The sequence below is a fragment of the Denticeps clupeoides genome, chromosome 3, assembly GCF_900700375.1.
Source record: "Denticeps clupeoides chromosome 3, fDenClu1.1, whole genome shotgun sequence".
Classification (NCBI taxonomy): domain Eukaryota; kingdom Metazoa; phylum Chordata; class Actinopteri; order Clupeiformes; family Denticipitidae; genus Denticeps; species Denticeps clupeoides.
The window spans coordinates 22,555,025-22,578,916 of NC_041709.1; the positions used below are offsets into that span (position 1 = coordinate 22,555,025).

The window sequence follows — 23,892 nt, forward strand, 5'->3', positions numbered from 1 at the left end:
GAAAACAACTGATTTTAAGTTGCTCTAGATAAGAGCATCCGATGAATGCCATAAATGTAAACGTAAAACGCCTGCCTCCACAGGCTTGTACATTGGGGAAATGCATCTGTCACTTTCTGATAGGTCTGGACAAGGGGAATTAATGATTTTTCAGAGAGGACAACATTTTTCCATTGTGCCAATATTTGTGCTTACTAGCAAACTGAAGCCTTTTTAACAATTGGCCTCACTAACAAGTGCCAGATGTTCATTAAGAAAATCTTGATCTTGATGTAGCACATATGGTAATTCTTTTACTTTCACTATTAAATGTATAACCATCCATTTTCAACTATATTTCAAACTTGAAACCCAGGGTGGTAGTAGCCCAGTGGGTAACACACTTGCCTATGAACTAGAAGACCCAGGTTCAAACCCCACTTACTACCATTGTGTCCTTGAGCAAGACACTTAACCCTAAGTTGCTCCAGGGGGACTGTCCCTGTCACCCTGATTGTAAGTCACTCTGGATAAGAGCGTCTGATAAATGCCGTATATGTAAAACCAGCTCAGTCAGGTCAAGATTTGATTCAAGTACAGTGTTCCCACACTATCCTTTAGATATTGACAATGCATTGGGTTGACATATTCTCACAGTATAACAATAAACAAGACCCAACCTGATCAGTCTTTGTAGGGGTGGTTCATGGTATCGCAAGGGCCGATCAAGACACAATCCAATCAAAGACTATATTAACTAATTTTCTATCACTTCTGTGTCCATCAGATAAGTACTTTCCTTGTGGCCTGCCATAGCACACTTTTCTGTACATGAGACTAGAGCTTCAGTCCTCTTTTCTGGCTCATGGTCATAGTCCCTTTAATAGTCCCATTTCCAACAGGTGTGCTGGATTAGCTCCTTTTATTTAGGATAGTTGACACAGTGTGTATCTGTGTGTCCTCCTGCAAATTTATGCATTTCATGACACTACTGTACTCCCAGTGCCGCCATTAATTGGGGCAGTGGTAGCCTAGTGGTTAAGGAAGCAAGGTGCCACTTACGTGCCACTGAGCAAAACACACTGCTCCCCGGGCGCCTGTCATGGCTGCCCACTGCTCACTAAGGGTGATGGTTAAAAGCAGAGGACACATTTCGTTGTGTCACAGTGTGCTGTGCTGCAGTGTATCACAATGAAAATCACTTCACTTTATTTATATTTATTTATTTACTTACTTACTCCCAGAGGTGTCATGTACCTTGCAATGGATGTTTCACTTTTACATGGGACCCTGTGGATTCATTAAGCACCGGTTAAGTTTTCTTACTTCTTTTCCCTTAGCATGCGTTAACAACTCCATTTTGATAGGTTAATGCTAATAATTCTGGGCAGCTTATGATGCTAGGGTTGCAAAATGAGAACAGAGAAGTGCTGCTAAAACTTGAAATAATCCTGCATAGTGGGCTTAGCAAAATAGCCTCACACATACAAGTTTCTGAGTTTCTTTGGATTTCTCCCGCCATCCAAAGGCATGGACAGTCGATGAATTGGTGATTCTGAATTGTCGGAATAGTAGCCTAGTGGGTAAAACATTCACCTATGAACCAGAAGGTTCTTGGGTTCAAATCACGCTGTCCCTCAGCCAACACCCTATAATCCTGAGTTCCTGTATTGTCTGATTTCTAAATCACTGTCTTCAAAATGCAAATACTAAAAGTAAGCTAAAGGCAACAGTGGGAAGAAAAAAACTCATGATAAAAAGGAAGAAACCTTGCGAAGAACCAAGGCTCAGAAAGGGAATCCCATCCTCTGTTTAGAGAAATACACCAGGAAATGACATCATAAAGAGGATATTATAGTCCAGTTTTGTATTATAATGTTGTATTGAGGTAATATATTCGCAGATATAGTAGATATCAGATGGAGTCAGCATATATCTTGTATGGGTCAACCAGTAAGGATCAAACAGGGAAATTCATGGAGGTCAGTGGTGCCATGTGATCACACTGCACCAGGATTTAGCATCCACATGGGAGTGGATAGTGAAGGGAAAAGTGAAGTGAAGTGATTTATCATTGTGAATCAACAACATGCACACAGTTCACACAACGAACTGTGTCCTCTGCTTTTAACCATCACCCTTGGTGAGTAGTGGGCAGCCATGAAAGGTACCCGGGAAGCAGTGTGTGGGGACGGTGCTTTGCTCAGTTACACCTTGGCAGGTTGAGATTTGAAATAACAACCTCACTAAGGGAAATTTACCCTTAGTGAGCAGTGTTTTTTGGGAGGCTGTTGTCCCACCCACCTGCCTTCTCCATGTTAAAGGATATAGGGGACACCATGCTCTCCTCCATGAGCTGGTCCTTCATTTCTCCTCCATCAGGCCTCGGTCCTGGGTCCCTCAGGACCTCCTCAAAAAATAATTTTGTTGACAAACCCCATGCTGGAACAAGGGGAACAACTGGTCCGGCCCTCCAGTTTCTCAAGTCCATCAGCTGTTGAAACAGAGAACAGAAATGGTCATTTGGAAATGGAAGATTCACTGCACACGGAACTGGCAACCAGCTGAAGTGGGAAACTCTGACAGGGAGGCAATGAGGACAAGGCGATTCCGGTGATTCCAGTGGGGAACCTGGCAACCCCACTGGGAACAATGTAATGGGATGATGTAGATGGGACCAGATGACATAGTGTTGGTGCAAAACCTGCCAGCTCTGCTGGAGTTGGTAACTCCAAGCGGGGACAGGAGGTGACGAGAAGCATCCAGCGGTGCACATGGCAACCTTGCTGTGACAGATGGATCAGTGGGAGATGGAGCCAGGTGACATGAAGTCGGAATTGCCACAGAACCGGGCAACTGGTGGCGTGTCGCCAGTTTGGTTTAGATTGGTGTAGATTTGTCGTTATTTCATTGTGGCGGGCAGCCACTCAAAAACAGTCAGACACGTTCAATTTCTGACAGCAGTCGGGCTCTTGGACACCTTCGATTCATCATCATTTTCATCCAGACAGTTCCTATTTTTGCTGTGTTCTTTAATAAATCAGTGTTGTGCAATTGTACCTCATGTTTCTTCTCAATTGTGACCATTGCCCAGGGTCCAAATCTAAAAGGGCCCTTAAGAGCATTAAGGTATAAATAAAGAATTTAAAATTAAGGCACCTTTGGAGTCATTACCAGTGCTACTGAATAAGGGATTATCTACAAATTACTGAAATTGTACAAAACTGTCACGGCAGCAAAGCAGGTGTATATAATCAGGACAGGCCTGCACTCAGTGCCCCGTTACCGGTAATAGGGCCTAGCTAACAGTGGATGCCGGGACGCTGGACCCACAGGGAATGAGCGTTGTCACAAAAACATTTATAGAGAAGGAAACATTTTCAGTTATATTATTAATAAGGCAGGTCATTGTATACATTAATTACAGAAAATGATGCTGAAATATTTGTTTATAGTTCTGCAATAATTCTACTACCAAATAATTCAAATAAATCCATCCAGCTTTTATATTCATATCAGCAACAAAATTGCCTCCAGGTGTAAACTAGTTGAACTAGTTGAACAGTTTCAGATCCTTTGAAGTATGGTACTAAATCCTCAGATTTGAATGATCAAGAAACTTCCTCTACTGTGAATTCAGTAGAATCTTGTAAGTACAATATGATATTGATGTCATGAATCTTTGTTTAGTTTATTCAATTTGTTCAAAATAGCTTTAGATAAAATTCTTCTTTCTGAGAGGAATAAGAATAGAATGCAGTTCTTGTTTAAAACACCACCACCAACAGCACCTCTTTCAAACCTTCCATCACCCTTCCTTATGTAACTGCTGTTTTTGACAAGACACCCAAAAAGATGGGCAGAATTTGAATATATGTTCACTTTTGGATGCAGGAAACACAGATGCGAGGTGACTCAATCAAGATAAAGCAGCAAGACTTCATGCCTTCGTAGTTATTTCTGGAATCCGGGACTGTTTCAAAACGCTTAAGGTGTAGCTAATGCCTACCTCAAGAATTATGTGCATTTTGCAGCAGACAGAAATGGATCTTCTAGCCTGCAACATGTTTTGTCTTATTGCTGCAGTTATATGGAAGATTTATTGTATTGTATCATTCCGCTTAAAAACATGGGCTGTGAATCATAGCAACTGGTAAATCGCCTCATGAGAGATTCGTTACTTCAAGCTTTTAGCTTCCTCTTCAGTTTTTTTGTGGCTCAAACCCATTTTTTATTTTTCTGTCAAACTATTTTATAAGCCATAAAATCATCAGAGGATCACAACATCAACGGAGCCTATTTTGGCAACCTAAAATGACATGGAGATTTTTGTCTTAAAATATATATATGTCTGTGGGTGCCAGCAATTAATAGACTAGCTATGAAGCAGTGTGTGTTTTTACAACTACCTGTCTGTAAGACCGCTCTCAAACCACAGAGTAAGTGCATCACCTTCCAGTCACCTTACTCTCATAAATCAAACGGGCCCAACTGTTCTCACAGCAGGAGATTGAAGGCCACCCCTGTTTCTGAATGTGTTTAAAAGAGAGCGAGCATGCCAGAGAGACATAAAAGAGCTAGAGCAGAGAGCTGCCAACAGTCTGATATTAAGAAAAAAAAGAACAATTTGTCATAATGCACTGCTTACCTAATACCTAAAATTTTATGTCAATTTTGGAACTGCACCTGCCTTTGCCATCTATGTGTCATGAAATAATACGAAAGTGATCAGAGCGGAAACTAGTTACATAGGACTGACAGACTTGACTATATATATATATATTATGTGACCTAATTTGATTGCCATCTTTTATCACTGCCTGGACAGTCTTAACATATTCCTTTTAATGCAACACACAGCATGAAGACTGTTGTCTGTTTCTCTGAGGAAAGGGCTGAGTTCTGTCTTTCCCACTTTTAGCCACTCTGGGATCAGTTAAAGGGTAGCTACCATGCAATTGATCTATTAATATTTATGGGACTTACTTATAAGCGGCGTGTTTAGTAACAGGCTGTTCAAAATCTATTAACATCTGATGAGAGTGAGACAAGCAGTAATCCCTATTCAATTAACACCAGTCCCAATGAGGGCAGCATATCAATTATTAGTGAACAGTATCTTTAATGTGCTAACCATCGCAGCCATGGGGTCAGATGTGCCGTTTTGGAACACTTATTGTTATTCTACAGACATATATATACACAGAAGAGCCTCTAATTGGAGTATGCATGCTTGGTAGTGGTATGTGGTCCCAAGATGTCCTATGTGATGTTCTGAACAAAGAATTACTTAGAATGGAAGAGACAGGATCTTGCACTCAGTCTTGCAAGATTGCACAATTTGATACTTGGGTAATAGGTATTGACGAACCCAACACTTATTGGTAAAACTCCTTGCATTGGTTTGTGCATGTGATATGTTGATAGAAGAAGGTTGTGATGCTTGATGTGATACTCTTGCTGATGATATTATAGCCCTTTGCAAATAGAGCCTTAAGTTTTATCATTTACTTAGACCCTCATGACAATGCACAGATGAAAAAAAATGCCACATGCGCCTCATCCGTATAGTTTTTGAATGGGGACACAGATTATCACTTGTCAGAAAGAAGGGCTGCTGTTATGTGGTTGTTTGAACACTTCCTTGCGCCAGAGTGTTTGAAGCACTCTACCGGTCACCAGCGCTTCACAAATGCTGTTTCAACTGCATCACAGGGGTCACTGACTGATTTTAAATGTTTCAACTTGAGAAAATAACGGTACTCTTCTGTCCTGGGGGAGTTCCCTGACTATGGAAGCTATTTCAAGTCCTGCATGCCCGCCCGCATGTCTCTGGAGTGGCAGCTGTGTGGCGGCGCTCTGCTGGGTTTTAATAGATTCTGATTCTTTTGTCTCGACAGGAGAAGGACACGCTGTATGTGGAGCTGAAGCACATCCTGGCCCGTCAGCCTGGACTGGAGGCTGCAGAGCAGCTTCAGATTTATCAGCAAACCATCAGGGAAAGGACCAAGCAACTGAAGGTTCTCTGCTGTATTTGTATCTTCTCCAGGTCCTTAACTACATTGCAGGTACAGGGTACAGGGAACAGGTTATGGTTGGCCCTGGCAGATGGTCTAGTCACCATCAGCAGAGGAAGCAGTTTGGACCATCTCCCATCTTATCCATTCTCCTTTCCTCTGTGCCCTCATACTTCAGGAATACTTAATGAATTATGCAAAAATGTATCATTTCTAAATAAACATATAATAGATGTACAGAATTTGTCAGTTGCATAAGGTCAGAAGGATTTTATTAAAGCCAAAATAACCTCCAAACCCTGTCCTTAACATACTATAAATCAACTTGTTGGAGCCTATGAGGCCAATCCAACAACTTAAACACAACCCATTGAAGGTAAAATTACAAAGTGATTAGTATTGTGGTTGCTGATGTGGCTTAGTGTAATTAATGTGTTAATGACTATTAGTGTTGTAGTCAAGACCGCCTCATCCGAGACCAGAACATTGCAGAGACCATAGGGTATCACGATCAAGGCCAAGACCAACACCAAAACACACTAAGCCGAGACCAAGACCAAGGCTAGTCGAGAACAAGACCGAGACCAAGACTGAAAATAGACTAGGGCTAGAATCAACATCACATTACTCAGATCACCTGTAGAGAAAAAAGGCATTGCTGTAAAGTGTCATTACTTTTAATTCATGTTATCTTTTCAATGATATTGAAATTTAAATCTCATTTAAAATCTCCCAGATTTGTCATAGTGACGCAGCCGGATGGAAAATAACATTCTCAGCAATCCTCTCCAATAACCATTTTATCAGATTTCGTTAAGGAAATGAGATGTACCCAAAAGATGTTCATATTAAGTCTCTTATACCAGGAACAGAGGCCTTGAGTAAACCATGAATATGCTTATATAATAATCCCTTGCTTTAAATTAAAGACAGTGAACATTTAGCTTTCAAATATTCACTGTCACCTATTAAAGACACAACAACTTGTGCACACAGGATAGTTTTTTTTTTTTTTGCATGTCATGGTTCTTAAGAGGCTCCCTAGTAGTGATATATCTGCTTGCAAAAAAACTAAATATCTGCCCTGAATATTTGACTGTTATTATATTTGCATGCATAAACGACATTCTTTGTCAGATTTAGTTTTTCCTAATAGAATGACGACAAGAATTGCAGAGCCAGTCAACGATCTTGTAATTAGTGATCTTACTTTTCATGATGCTTTCTCTCCAGATGCCACTCAGCCACTCAGCACCCTGGCGTCTCCTTACTCTGTGGCAAGCAGCGGGCGCACCTCACTAATGGGCAATAGATAACAGTGTATGCAACAAAAAAAAAAGATGCTTCTGACTGGTTGCATTTGAGGCATGTTATAAATAATGATACTGTTCTGTGAGGATGTGCTGTTTTCTAATTTTTTCCTGATCCCATCAAGACTGCTATGACGAGACCAAATAGTGTCGAGACCCAGACAAGACTGAGACCCAATAGCATTGAGACCAAATAGTGTTGAGACCAAGACGAGACCGAGACCAAATAGCGTTGAGACCAAGACGAGACCGAGACATTTTGGTCTCCAGAACTACATCACTAAATGACTATCCTGAAGTCATTAGTTATAATAATGGCCCCCTGAGGAGATTATGAATGGCTTAATGAAACAGATAGGTAATGCTGATGAACATCTAACTTAACTAACTCATAACCCATTCACGTGGATAACACTTTGTGCACCTCTTCCTCATGCAAATACATTATCTCACATTTTCTGCCTTGAGCTCTTCTCTTACATATACAGTGACAAAAAAAAGTATTGAGTTTTGTTTTTTAAATGTGTGGTTTTCTGCATTTGTTTGTCATAAAATTTGATCTGATCTTCAACTAAGTCAAGGCTGAACTTTTTATTAAAGTAAAAACTTATGTGATCCTATGTGAGCCATGCAAAAAATAGCCACGATCAATAATTGTTGCTTTACATGTAGCTGGAACGGGTTGCAAAGTAATTTGAAGAAATTCACAAGTCTACAGTTAGGCAAACAATCTACAAATGACGAAAATGATATGAGGGTTCAACCAGTTAATAATCCCAAGGGATTATTCCACTAGCATTTTAAATTGTTTATTATTGTTCTCAATAAACACATGAAAAATCTGAATTTTTTGTGTTAGTGACAGGTTTGCAGGGAAAGGAATATATGGAGGACGCACATGTTTCACAAACACAGGGGGTTGTCATAAATTAAACAAAGCACGGTGGCCCTCAGATAGACACTAGACATTCACACACAAAACAAAGCTAAAAATGACGAATGACAGAACGAGGACGTGACACAGCATGCATATATTTATGAAAATAATCAAGGTAATCATGTGAGAACAAGACAAAGAAAACATGAAACATGAAAACATGTTTTTATTTTTGGCTGAACATATTTGCCGATATCTTTATCCTGGTTGAAGATCTCATCACATTTTATGACAAATTAATGCAGAAATTTCAAAAAAAGTTCACATATTTTTTTCTTGTCTCTATATTCTGTACACCTTTCTTTCATGCTGTCTTTTACAAATATGCCACATAATCTCCTGTCCAATGTAATGTTTGTTTTTCCTATAAGCCTCCATGGATAACACCTATCTTCTCTTTCATTTTCTTTCTCAGTCTTTTCCATATTCCCCACCGCTGCTTGGCTTTCTCATCTCTCATACATAAACTTTTACTGTTCAAACAAAATGTGTTTTATAAGCAGGACAACTTCAAATGTAGGTTAATGGACCATAAATCCCTATGCTGCCTAAACTGTCATAATTAATTGCACAAACCTTTCTATGTGGCAGGTTCTAACATCAGAACTCAACATGTTTGAGTCCCTGAAGCAGCAGGATAAGTATGAGATTGAGAGACTGACCTCCGAACTGCAAAATGTTAAGAAGAAGTACCTCAGTCTGAAGCGCAAAGAGCAACAGGCCAAGTATGTGATGTTTGTGTGTCTTATTTTGTGCGTATTTACAATTATGCCATTTAGCAAACAGTTGTCCAGAGTGAAACACATCAGTGCTTTGTAATCCATATCTGACCTTCATACCTATATAGCTAGGCTTAAATGAACAACAGCTGTTTAACAGAGACTTTCAGCTATGTTGCATACCTTTACAAGCCCTATTAAAGTACAGTCAGGAGAGTATGGAACTGTTAATGTTTAATTAGTGACCATGGATACATGGATATGATCTCACACAGCCTTACCCTTCAGTAGTCAAAAATGAGCACAAACGGCCACTGATATAGCAAAAATGAAGACCAGAGAGGGGAGATCAAGAATCAGTGGTGCATTGATTTGGAGAGCTCTCTTTTTATTGTCTGCCTAGCTGTTTGGCTTTGATTTAATATATATATGATGTGACATGGAAGATTGAAGTGTAATACTCCTCCAAACTCAGAGTGTATGAATGGATTAGATATAACACTTAAATTGAAGGTATAAAGGCGATCACATCTGTATTACACTCATTCCCCACTGAGCTTTCCATCAAATGAGATCAAAACCAATGTGGCCATCAAAGATAGAAACAACCTTGTGTTTCCCGTGCTAATGCCGTAAAGAGACAGTATTCTCCTTTTTCCTGTTGATGTGAATTCTTGCTTTGTGATCTTTTCAGTCATGTTGCTTGAGAACTTTTTTTCACACACACCTATTTTGAGACATATTAACAAGTTCATAAAAAGTAAAAAAAAAAAAAAAAGCCTAAAAAACATCAATTGTAGGCACAGGCTTTGGCTCACCACAAAGAAATACACTGGAATGTGCCTCCCTAGTGCATGTGAATCGTTTTGAAATATCATGGTTTTCTGCATTAATCTCTTAAGCAATAATCTACTGATAATTGTATACATGAACTTAACATGATGTTAATCGTACATAGTTATTATCTATTATCTTAGCTTATCTTGTCTTATTTTATCTTAAGGTAATGCCTTTAGAAAAAAAAAAAATAATTAAAGGGATACCTCAATCTGTTTCTGGGTGCTGGAAATGGGTGCATTGTTCTGTGGTGTAGTGGACTTGGAACCTGTGTGGTGCTAAATGTTCATACTAATTAATCATGCTCCTTAACTATGTTGCTAAATGTCTCAAGAGCCACTCCCAATCTCCAAGCTATTGTTCTCTTTTGTCACATTATTGTCACAACATAATTTGTTCTCATGAAGTTGGCTCATCTTTGGCAATGAGTGGTCCACTGCCAGTCTGTGATTGGCCAGAACATGCCATCTGCTCCTGCTTTCAAAACCAGTTGGATGCTGTTCAAGCACAGACTCTGCCCTATATTAGTGAACCTTGATTGGCTTAACATTTATATTAAAAACACAGAACCTGCACAGGTGCTATGTGGATAGTATGGGTGCAGTGGTAACAAAATTCCAGTGGCAGATAAGGTACACCATCCGTTTATTTGAATTAAAGTAGGTATACCCAAGTGTAAAAATTTACTCCAGTATACAGTGGGGCAAAAAAGTGTTTGGCATCCACCGATTGTGCAAGTTGTAACACTTAAAAAGATGAAAGACATCTGTAATTTTCATCATAGGTACACTTCAAATGTAAGAGACAGATGGTAAAAAAAATCCAGGAAATTACATTGTATGATTTTTAAATAATTTATTTGTATAATGGTGCAGAAAATAAGTATTTAGCACCTACAAAACAAGAAAGATTTCTGAACTGTCACTTAAAAATCTCTTCTATCCTTTAATTATTTACCTGTGTTAATGGCACTGTCACATGATTCCATCCATGTGACTGGGAGCAACACGGAAATGAGGTAACGTGACTCCTATAAATTGGCATGATGGCCACTGCCAGCCGCTCAGTCATTGATTGACACCCGTCAAACTAGACTCGGCTCCTATTCCTCGTCTCAACGTAAGACTGTTCCTAATCTTCACCTCTCCTCTCTTCTCCACTCCTTTCTCTCATCCTGCCCCATCCTAAATTGTACTTTAACACGAACGACAACATCTGTGTGGTGTTGCGGCTCACGCCGGTTTGGAGGGAATTTACCCGCCTCCTTGCGTCACACCTAGAGGTGGGCATAGATTAATTTTCTTAATCTAGATTAATCTCACTGTAATCTTGGAATTAATCTAGATTAATCTAGAGTAAGCAAAATTAATATAGATTAAAATGGCTCATTTGAATTCTGCCGAAGGAATTCAGAATATGTGTGCTACCCAAATAATGACTAAAAGTAAGTCTTTGAGAACGGGTTTCTCAACCCAGGTGGCGCATTAGACCAGGGGCTCATCTCCTGTTTCCAAAATGCATCACAAACTGCTTGAGAAAGCTGTTCTACTATGATAATTGATGATGAAAATAAATTATGTTCAATAAGATGTACTTGTGTTTACCAACTGTTTATTCAGTTAAATAGCTGCATCCATGTTACCACGTCACGTTTGATGTGGTAATTTCACAGTTCGAAGACTTGTTCTTGCCCCCTACCGTGCAATTCAGCTAGGTATACATCCGCGCTAAAATATCAAGGTGAAAGCCATCATAGTGTAACGGTTCTTCTTCTGCGTTGTCTAACTTTTTGATTTTGTTTCTTGAACCACAAATGATGAGCTGACACCTAAGAGATTTTCTGTGCAAAGTGTATTCTGTACAAAAAGCAAGGTCGCGTCAGAACATCACGTCACACATCGCGTCTTTCTGCACCTCTCTCTACAATATACAGTATTAAAAGAACATAAAAAAATATTCACAAAATAACACACATGCAAAATATTCCTAATATGTACATAAATTAAAATGAAAGAAATAACTTTTTGCACACAAACCCCACGCACCTCTCACAACTGTGTCCAAGAGACCTGAACCGGGTCTCAAAAACAAAATAAAAGTCTTTAGAAAATAAGAAAATAAAAGACACAAGAACGAAGAAATTACTCCGGCACAATAGCTTGCATAGTTTAGACCCAGCTCCCAACCCAACTTTGTGAATAGATTAACGGCGATATTTTTTTTATCGCCCGATAAGAATCTCACGTTAACGCAGCACGTTAACACCGATAACGGCCCACCACTAGTCACACCGCACAGAGGTTCCTTGTCTTCTCCTACATGTGCTCATGTTCTGGTTCCGTGGACCGTGACAGGCACAGTGCTCAAAAGGTCACCCTGCTTATGCCAGCACATGTCCAGGGCTATCTAAAGTTTGCCAGAGACCATCTGGATGATCCAGAGGAGGATTGGGAGAATGTTGTGTGGTTGATGAGACCAAAATAGAACTCATGTTTGGAGGGGAAAGAATGGTGAGTTCCATCCAAAGAACATCAATCCAATAGAGAATATGTGTCCAGTGACAGCCCCAAAACATCATAACTCTTGAGAAGATCTGCATAGAAGAATGGGCAATAATACCATACATTTAACCTGTCATTGCCAACCTAGATTACATTAAAATGTATTAAGGTGAAGTTTTGCTATTGACCAACTGCTTATTTTCTGCAAAATTAAAAAAAATACATGATTTCCTGGACTTATTTTTTAACATTTGTCGCAGTTGAAATGTCTATATGACAAAAATCACAGTCCTCTTTTATCTTTTTAATTGGGGCAGAATCGGTGGCTGTCAAATACTTTTTTGTAAACCCCATTGTAAATAAGTCCTCTCTTAAAGGTCCACTTGAGCAAAAGTGAATAAATTGCATTTAAATATACTTATTTGAAATTGATTGATTGACACTAGATGCATAACAAATCACTCTACTTTTCCTTTTGGTACTATAAACATAAAAATAATTTACAGTGCAGAAAACATTTATTTATTTATGTATTTATTTATTTTTACAGTTTTTGATACACTGACAATTTTTTACATTTTCCCACTTGAAAAGAATAGAGAGATCTGTAATTTTCATCATAAGTGAGCTGAGAGACAGAATCTTTTTTAAAATCCAGAAAAATCACAATATATAAACAAATTGCCTTTTATTGCATTAAATAAGTATATTTAAAATATAAAATAGACAAATAGACAAATGTACACTTGGGTACACTTGGTGTCATCTGTACACTTGGTGTCATCTGTATACAATTGGTGTCATCTGTGTACAATACACAAATAGACAAATGTACACTTGGGTACACTTCCTTAGTCAGTGTTCCGACAAGTAGGATTTGAACCAGAAGATGGCTGACCCACGTATCCCAAGTATATCTAACTAGGAGATCTAGTACAGCGATAAGGTCCTGGTCAGATGACAGCAGAAGGACATTTAGTACTTTTAGTAGGGCAGTTTCTGTTCTATGGTTTTGTTTAAACCCAGACTGAAATGTTTCTTCTAACATTCACACTTACATGGGTTGGGCTTATCACACTTTGGGTGACACTAAAGAATCACAAATACATTTAAATTTACATTTACAGCATTTATCAGACGCCCTTATCCAGAGCGACTTACAATCAGTAGTTACAGGGACAATCCCCTGGAGCAATTTAGGGTTAAGAGTCTTGCTCAGGGACACAATGGTAGTAATGGGATTTGAACCTCAGCCTTCTGGTTCATAGGCGAGTGTGTTACCCACTACTATCACCCTCAAATACATCAAATAGATGTAGAATCTGTTTAGGAGAATTGTCCAACGTGTCTATTTGAATATTGAAGTCACCAACTAAAATCCCCTTGTAATTATACTTCCCAGGTATGTATAAGAAATCTGAAAAATCATATAGAAAAAGTATTGACAGACTATCTGACTTTTATCTAGTGCCAGTACTAACAATCTTCATAAGCAGAACTTCAACTGTGCAAACGTATGTGGCTGTGAGACACTGATATCAGAGTCATATATGGTTGCCACTCCAGCATCAAACTGACCAATGTGTGGATTGTTTATACAGCGGTAACCAGGAGGAGTCACTTCATTGAGAATAATGTAGTCACCTTGCTTAAGCCCAGTTTCTGTAAGGCAGACAAAGTCTATTGACTTATCTGTAATAGGCTCATTAATTAATTCAGTTTTCTGTGATAAAGGTCTTATTTTTAAGCTTTACAGAGCCATTGTTGGAAATTTGGTGAGTTCAACTTAACTCTAATCCGGTTATTATGATACAGCATGTTTGGGTTTAATCAGTTAAATGCGGTCTCTGGTTGGGTTTACTAGGAACAGCAGGCAGTTGAATAAGATGGTTTGACTGCAGCCTGGACTGTGCTCATGGGTGTCAATGGGAGTAAAAAGTCTATAGGTTAAGTGGGATGAATGCCATCTCTCCTAATTAGTTCAGGTCTTATCTCAAAGAATTTCCAATTAACAAAGCCAATATTATTTTGTTAACACCACTCCAACTACTCTAATATACATTTTATCACCATGTCAGCTTCGATTGGGACCAGAGCAAATTATTGACCTTGACATCTTTAAAATTGTTTTTTTTTTTTTTTCTGACTGACTCTTTCGAATGTTGTTAGTGCTGATATGTATTACAATTTTAGAGAACCAACAGTTATTATAATTTCTTATAATTTTAGAATCATTTCTGAAACAGGGCTCTTGCTTAGGTAAAAAGTCTGCAACTTTTGGCACAACAGTCTTTTAGTAGAATGTCTTAAATTTGACTGATGTTCCTTAAAATATTCATAAGTACAATACATTGAAGGCAAATACTTTCTATTTGATTTCCATTGGGTCCTAGAGAGTATGTCCTGACTTTTGAGGCATAAAAACATTGGCTTAAATGAGGCCTTAAGAAGGTTTGCCATCCAAGCTGAAGCTGTCACATTTTCCTGTACTCCAGTCCAATGTGATCTTGACTGGAGTTTCATGCTTGCCTTGTGTTCCCTGTATAAGTATAAATGTATCCGTGCTGCGTCTCATCCTTGTTCGGTCAATTGTCATTTTACCTGTGTTTCAAGCTTAGTGTCTGTGTGAGGGGTTTGTGTCCTGTTTAATTGAATGAAAACCATGTGTTTGTGACTTGTGCTTTCTTTTGGGCACATTATTGGTGGAAGCTTATTAAAACTATATACATAGTGACACTTTTTTTAGACTGCACTGTTTTTTATTCATCAGTTTTATTTCCTGTGATGGGACAGCTGTCTTTGGGCCTTCATATTTGCATGTGTTAAGTGGATTTGTAGAGACAGAAAATGTCTTTAGCAAAACACATGGTGTACACTGGAATAAAAAAAAAATGATTATAATGGAGATGAACAGCTTATAAGTGATGGAGGGGGGGTTTAGACTCGAGACATCTCATGTTCTTAGAGGCAGTGTGAGTGATACACTTTATAACTCGATTTACTTTTCTAAACTGTCGTATGAAAAAACAAGGGGGTACAAACAAAGAAGACCTTTCTAAAAAAAAAAAAAAAAAAAAAACATCACAGCATTTTGACACTATGTTTTAGCATCATGGAATTTTTAGATGAGGGATACAGAAATGGCATTAAGAACCAAGATTTTTGCAGCTTTTAAATTTTCACACTAATCTGTAAGGAGTCATTCTTCAAAAAAACATATCTAAACCAAGAACGAAATTAAAGAAATGAAAAATTTTAACTGATTTCAAATTATTATTGTGCTGATAAAGAATTAGCGTTTAGCAATAGCATATTGGTCAAAATAATGAATGAATGAATGAATGAATACAACCATTATGAATTGGGATGCAAGGTTCTTCTTCAGTCAGTAGAGGAGAAAGAACAGCAATTCTTCAGCTTAAAGCGGTATTCTTCACCTCACTTCACTTTCATTTTAATATGATCACAAGCAGTGCCTCGTCCCTATGTTAGCTTGTTGGAATTCTCACCAATGAATGTCTAAATACCCTGTTTTGGCTTGATGGGTGGCTGATCGATCTCTTCGCTGCTCAAAGACACCCTGAGATCCACAAATGAATGGAATACAAATTGCAGCAGGTGTAGTCACAGTTCAACCAATAAAATGGAGAAAAAAAAACAGTCTGCATTCTCTACTTCTAAATTAAACAGTTAACTTGGAGTATATGCTGTGCAGACTGGGCACAGAGCCTTAAAATTGCAGTTCATAATCAACGTTTTCTTATGAGGCTTCCTGTCTGAACAAGAGCGGCTCTATTCCCAGGCTGCAATTCTGCTGGCATAGCTGGTTGGCTCTGATTAGGGATGGAGTAAGTGTGGCCTTCAACGGCTAAATGCTAATCACTCTTTGCAAGCTTAGAGCATCAATTATGACAAAACCAATCAATACTTTTTTTTAATGAATGAATTTTAAAAGCCTGCATAAATAATTCATTCTATTGGTATATGATTAATTATGATTCTCTGGTGGCCTGTTTAACCAGCTACAAGTGGACGCAATCACGGTGGTAATGACAGTGTGAAACGCAGACTGCCAAACGAAATTAGTTTTTTTTCTCACTGTAATATTCTTCATAGTGGTGGCTTCCAAAGGTGATCTATGCGCCAAATCTGTAATATGCAGAGGCACCAACACTTTCTTTATGTATCATCCCATTTTCCTCTCTTCATCTTACACCCCTTCATGCACGCTCAGACGTGGCAGATTGCCTGACCCCATCAACGAGACTTCAGAGCTCTGTGTTCATTCCTCACCAGCGTGTGAGTGTTGTGCACCACTGTCCGCTCATAATCCCCCTGCCATCAACATGAAACATGAGGTGATGAAATAAACATGCTCATCACCAGCTGTCAGTACCTGCTGCATGGGCTGATCAAAGCCTTGTGACAGTAGACTTCAGAGCTCTTTAAAGTAATAGTAACAGTCTTGTTCTCTAAGGGATGCCTGGATTGTTTAGAGGCCTCGTTTTTTAAAAAAGCTAAGAAGTGAATGGTTTGCTTCTCTTCCTACTCCCTTAATTGCATTTCTTTCTACTTACTTTATATATAACATCATAAATATCATCATTGTCTTGATTTTTACCACTATCCCTCCATCAGATTTGTATCAATGACTGTATCAGTGGGTCCAAAATACTGGAAATGCTTTCTATGTAAAATTAGATTGTTGAACCAAAAATCTGAACCAAAAAGCAGAAAATCTGCTTTTGTAGTTCTTATGGTAGGTCATAGGATCTGGAATATGTAATGTATATGAAATTGGCTTGGTCAAAAGAATATAAAATTAATAAACTGAATCAAATTTTGCTGGGCCTTACACAGTAAATATGATTAGTATGTAAAAATAGTATTTTCTCAAGGTTATGCTGAAGGCGAAGATGTGGAATTAAAGTCAAGTGATTGTCATTGTGAAACACTGCAGCACAGCACACTGTGCACACAACGAAATGTGTCCTCTGCATTTAATCCGTCACCCTTAGTGAGGAGTGGGCTGCCATGATGTTCCCCTGGGGACCAGTGTGTGGGGACGGTACTTTGCTCACTGGCTTTGGAATTTGAACGGGCCGCTTCCTTACTGTAATAGGAAATGTGATGAATTAGGTGACATCTTAACCTTATAGGTCTGGTGCATGACAGATGTTATAAAAAATAGTATAGATTTTATCTTTGCATGGACAAGATGTGCTGTTCTACCAATAAACTGTACAAGGCAATGGATTATTCCATTCTAGGTAGCTGGACACTGCAGGAGCTACGTTTATGGTCTCCAATGCAAACTGTAGTCTGTAATGAGAGATGATCAAGCGAGTTTTTCACTTGACAGAAGGGTACATATATTCTAAGATAAGATAAGATAAACCTTTATTAGTCCCACAAGTGGGAAATTGCACTTGTCACGGCAGAAAGTGGACAGAAGCAGAAGGTAAAAGCATCACAAAAAATAACATAAATATGTATCTGTATATATGTACAAATTTACAATTTAAACAGTTAACAATTTAACAGAATGTGCCAAAGTGTGTGTGTTTGTCTGTGTATGTGTGGTCAGCTGTTAGGTCTTTGTTATAGAGTCTGACAGCGGTTGGAAGAAAAGACCTTCTGAACCTCTCCTTCCCACATCGTGGGTGCAGTAGCCTGCCACTGAAGGAGCTGCTCAGTGCTGTCAGAGTTTCTTGCATGGGGTGGGAGATGTTGTCCAACAGGGATGACAGCTTAGCCACCATTCTCCTGTCACTCACCACCTCCACTGGGTCCAGAGGGCATCCTAGAACAGAGCTGGCCCTACGGATCAGCCTGTTCAGCCTCTTCCTGTCCCCAGCGGAGATGCTGCTACCCCAGCAGACCACACCGTGAAAGATGGCTGATGCCACTACAGAGTCAAAGAAAGTCTTTACTCCAAAAGACCTGAGCCTCCGCAGCAGGTACAGCCTGCTCTGCCCTTTTTTATAAAGTGCATTCGTGTTATGAGTCCAGTCCAGTTTATTGTTTAGGTGAACACCAAGGTACTTCTAGCTCTCCACTGCCTCAATGGCCATACCCTGGATGTCCAGTGGTTGCAGTGGAGGATGTTTGTGCCTGCGGAAGTCTACCACCAGCTCTTTGGTTTTTCCAGTGTTGATCTGGAGGTAGTTCTGCTTGCACCAGTCCACAAAGTCCCTTGTCAGTTCCATGTACTCCCTGTCGTCCCCATTAGTGATGAGGCCGACTATTGCAGAGTCATCAGAGAACTTCTGCAGGAAGCAGTTGGTGGAGTTGTGTGAGAAGTCTGCAGTATAGATTGTGAAGAGGAACGGCGCAAGAACCGTTCCCTGCGGAGCCCCCGTACTGCAGACAACTGTGTCTGACACACAGCCCTGAGTTCTCACATACTGTGGTCGGTTAGTGAGGTAGTCCAGGATCCATGTGGCACATTTCCTTCGATCACCATTTTCTTCCTAATCTTCTCTTAATTTACATATTAACTTGCTCCACATTGAAGACTGAATATTCTGTTTCCAAATACTACATACCAATTAATTTTTTTATCGCAAGAAAAGAGCTGGTGTTCTGAAAACCAATCTTGGATATGTTAGCACTGAACAAAATCAAACCATATTGTTTCGAACCCTTATTGGAGAAACATGTCCCATTTCTGTGCATTTCTCAGTGCTTCAGTCCCATCCTCTCCCATTGACACGGTCTTGTTCTGTTTTGTGCCATTTCACATATTAAAACATGCATTTGTCAGGAATTTACACGCAGTTCTGCAGGCATTTGAGGAACCAATGAAGTGGAGCAACCTAAAAATGCAAATACCACTTCCAGAGAAAATAATCAGCATGACATTTAGCTTCTTAAGAATTTGGACAATCCATACCCAAATAACATTAAATAATAACTCAACACATTTTTGGGTATTAATATGTATGAAATAATCATCTGTGGTCTGCTTTGTATTTACTTAAGTTCTCAAATTGCCCTGGACCAGAAACCATTTGTCTCACATAAGAATTCATGATTTCTTTATTCATAGTTTTTCACAACATCTTGAATGCCAGCGCATATCAATTACAGTTAGTGCCTGTTGCTTGGGATTATACGCCATCCTCGATCCGATGCGCCGATTCCAACTATGTCGACACCTCAGTGTCCACTGGTATAATGCTAAGTTTGCTGAAGAATTAATATGGATCATCATTGTCTGCTTCAGGAGGTGTCCCTGTCCTCCTCTCCCATCTGTTCCAGCTTTATTCTCATTTTACCAAACACACGCTCCAACACCAATAAGGCCTTTCTGACCAGAACCAAGTGGACATGCAGACACCTAGACACCTAGAAACAACCTGTTGACTACCTACACTTAAACAATCTGACTCCCCCTGACTACTAAACCAAATTATTATAACTATAACTATTCTTTTTTTTAAACTCTCTTCACTTCAATGTATTGCTGTAAAGCTGGTTTCCTCTACTCTGGTGTTACTGTTGGTTAATCGCCCTCACAAATATTTGTCAAATTTCCTGTCTGAATTTCATTAACTTCTTCTGTAATTTCACCTCTGTTTCCTGCCGTAATTGTACTTGGTGACTTTAACATCCTGGTTATCACATGCCCCCTCACAGCCGAGTTCATCGCCACCTTACAAGGTTTTAACTTATCACAGCACGTTTGCTGAGGTCAAGGCCATATTCTTGATTTGCTCTGTATTAAGACTGAATAATGTCTCTGTCTCAGGATCACTCTCTGGTATCTCAAATCATAAGCTTATCAATTGCAGCTTCAACATTACCAGCACTGATAGTCTGTATCTTACTACGGTATCAGTATTCAATTTTTACTGCCTCCTAACTGTCTTCATCTATTTCTGTCCTGCACAATCTTTCCTCTCCTGACAGCATGGTCTCTGCAACTTTGATCTCCTTGGTAATTTTGCTCACTTAAAGACTAGACAGGTTTCAACCACCCACTCCTGTCCTTGGCACACACAGGACCTCAGTGCCATGAAAGCTTCTAGCCGGCGTCTTGATTGGCTCAGTAAATTTATACTTTATACTGATCACATTCATAGAGATGACCTTAACACTGCTTGCTCCAACTATTATTCCCCTTTATAAATGGTGCTAAATTTCGGCTGAGAACCTTTTTTTTTTATACTAATATTAAGAACCTTCTCAAACCCTCTGCTCTTGCATACCCCAATTCAGTTGAACAGCGTCAGACCTCCTCTCATTTCTTGATACAAAAAACTAATCAAATTTATCAGTTTCCCATCCTCACCTTTGTTCAGTGGGGTCATGGTTTGGGAAGATGACCAAGTGGGATCTCCGCACCAATGGTTGGCATTTAATGGACTGGGCCCTGGGTGCTGCTGGCGGCCTCAATGCTTATTCTTATCCCCTGGATTGCCCCCATCCCCCCAATTATGTTTAAGGCACCCTGGAGTGGTACTGTGATGATCCAAACTTTTCCTTAGACCAGGATTTCTTTATGTTCCTGGCCCTGTGCTTCTTAATTGTTTCCACCAGTTTGTATTATATAAATGTCGGCATTTAATTATTGTTGTTCCTTGTCATGTGTTGGTCTTGTTATATATTGTTTTCTTTAGAATTAAATCGACTGTATGTTCCATTATGTTGTGCAAATGCATCCTTATCTGCACTGAGACACTTGCCTGTTTATTTCTCTCTCACCATCTCTGAGCTCATTAAGTCCAACTCCTCTTTGGATTGCCATCTCTTCACTGTTTTCACTTCTTGGTGCTCACTGAGACCTACAATAGATCTCTTGAGAGAACACTGTTATCCCAGCTGCACTCCTCTGCCTTTGGCTTCTCGCATTCTCCTTGCACTATTTGCAGAGGTGGGGGGACTGGTGTGCTCCTCTCAAAAAATTCGCATTTCAGAATGCACAATTTTCTTGAATCAAACTTCTCTTCCTTCAAATTCCACAGTGTTACTGTTACATATATATATATATTCTGAATTCCATTTTTCTCAGTGACTTCAACCTTCCTAATGAATAGATTTATTCTAGTGCACTTACTCTGCTCCTGTCAATGGCCCCTTGGCAAGTCATCAACCACGCACAAAACTGGCAACAATTACGACCTAGTTTTCAACAGATCAATTTTTAGTATACTTCTCTACCACATTTTAGTATTATTCGTGTTTTTGGAACAAATCTGTCCAGATAAAAGCACGTCACCCCTCCATCAGCTCTCTTTTATTTCACCTTACTCTGCCAAGACTTTCTTTTACAGGTCTAACCTGGAACAATCTAAATCCAAATATCACAGACTTTTTCCTACCTTTTCATCAATTATCAGAGCTCCTCCTGCCCCTGCTTGCTCTTCTCTTTGATGGAAAAATTGATGCAATTGCATGAGCCTTCCCTCCAATTAATGAGCCACCTGCCAACCTGTCTGTGATGCTCAATTTCTCACCACTCTCTCCAGAGGATGTGCCATTACTTCTGACTTCCAGCAATCCAACCACATCTCTCTCTGATACCATTCTATTGCTACAGATTTTATCTTTGGATCTTGATTTGGAACATCTTGTGCATAGTCAACAGCTCCTTGAAGATTGGCCATGTCTGCACTGCTTTCAAATCTGCAGTTGTTTCACCAATTCTGAACTTCAAACTTCAGCATTGACTGTTCAGATGCCTACAACTACCAAACAACATTTTTCCCAAAATACTGAAATGAGCTGTTGTCATGATCCGGACTGGCAGGGGTTACTCTGGATCCGGAGTCCGGACTGGCAGGGGTCCTGTTCGTGTCTGTTCACTCTCGGGTCATTGTTCCCTTGTCTCGTGTAGTTTGTATTAAACCCCTGTCCTGTGAAATCGTGTGAATGCGTCCTCCTTCATCGCCATGTCCTGCCCACCAGTGACAGAATGACCCGACCATGTGGACGCAGCCGATCGACGCCCCGCTGAGTTCCAGGGAGCCGTGGTTGGTCGGCGTGACAGACTCTCGGCGGCCTACGGAAGCTACCGTGGGGTCGAGAGGATCTGTCACGCTGTCCATGTTTGCAATATCCCATATTTACTGCATCATCCACCGATCTGTTTGCCCAAACTGCAAGGGATATAACAGGTGTCCTGTAAAATGTAAAATTTTGTGAGGAGAGGGCTTCCTTACTCGTTAGGCCACCACTGCCCTAGGGAGCTATTGATGAAGATGACCTTTCTTTCCATGAAACAGAGGATAGGATAGAAAGTCAGGATAACCCTCCACAGAATAAACCCATGGAAAGCAGCAGGACCAGACAACATACGTGGTTTTTCAGCATACCTGCATGTCTCACAATTACCAAGATCGTCAAGGTGGCAAAAAAAGTCAACTGTGTCTTGCCTCAATGATTACCGGCCTGTAGCAATCACACCCACCATTATGGAGTCCTTTGAGACGCTGTACTGAGTCACATGCAAACCCAATTAGCACTCTGGACTCACTTCAGTTCGTACAATGCCTGATCCCGCTTCTCAGACAATGCCATAACCCTCACACGACTCTCAGAATTCTGTTTATTGACTTCAGCTCAGCATTCAACACTGTTATCCCCCGTACCTGTTCAGGAAGTTGGACCTAATAGGAGTAGGAGGTACTGAGAGGAGGATCAGTGTCAGCAAGATGGTTGTCAACTTCAAGAAGAAATCAACTTTTCCGAGCAGCAGTGTGAAGTTTCTGGGTGTGCACATAACAGATGACCTGTCCTGGAGCCTCAACACCATCCCCCCATCACCAAGAAAGCCCAGCAACATGACTCTTCTCTCTGCTGCGATCAGGGAAGCTCTTTCGCTCCCTGAGGTCCAACACAGAGAGAATGAGGAGAAGCTTCTTCGCAGGCTATCTGAGCTCTCAACCACAACACTGCATACAACTCCATTACACTCCAGCACTCTCACTTTCAATCACTCTGGACTCTTTGCACAAAATATCCTTGCACAAAATCACTTTGCACAAAATCTCTGCGCTTTTTTCTCTTTGCACAAAAATATCTGCTCTTTTTTGCTTTTTTTTGCCTCCATGCAAGACAAAAGCACAGAATGTCATGACCTGGGACTTTCCATCTTACCTAATCACCTAATGGGTCCATAAGAAATTATAAGAAGCCCCTTGAGCAAATTCTGGTGTACCATTGCTCTGGCTTGGTTGAAAGGCCAACACATTTCTAGTATTACTCTTTTTGGTTTCTTTTTTGTGTATTGTTCTTTAAAAATCCAGTTCTTTCCAAAATTGATCCACGTGTCTTACCCCTTCATGCTACGGAGCCATAAGAGTCAGTGTGTAACATCTGGGATAGATATAAGAGCCATTGTCCTGGACATCTTGGCTAGTTACAGCCACTCTTTATAGGTGCCACTCAAATTTTAAATGACCATTTTTTGGGGGGAGCAGAGCATATTTCTTGACCAAATAATGCTCTAAAAGACATTCTGTTGTGAGGTGGATGCCTGTTGACAGGGGCTCAGCTGTGGCCATCACTTGTCATGTAGTGGCTGTCATCTCATCATTTGGATTTTCAGTGATTGTCTCAGTCCATGTCCATAACAACGCTCTGCTG

General features: G+C 39.9%; 1 protein-coding gene across 3 annotated transcripts in view; it reads left to right on the forward strand.

Annotated features, from left to right (window-relative positions):
- The window catches only part of cfap58 (cilia and flagella associated protein 58), a 74,046-nt gene that overhangs the window by 43,807 nt on the left and 6,347 nt on the right, over nucleotides 1–23,892 (forward strand). Inside the window, exons 16-17 of one of the 3 annotated variants that reach the window (XM_028971505.1) lie at nucleotides 5,880–5,999; nucleotides 8,835–8,968. In XM_028971505.1, the coding sequence (XP_028827338.1) occupies nucleotides 5,880–5,999; nucleotides 8,835–8,968 (254 nt within the window). Of the gene's footprint in view, nucleotides 1–5,879; nucleotides 6,000–7,229; nucleotides 7,622–8,834; nucleotides 8,969–23,892 lie in introns of those variants that run through there. The other 2 variants (XM_028971507.1, XM_028971506.1) reach the window with 2 other exon arrangements.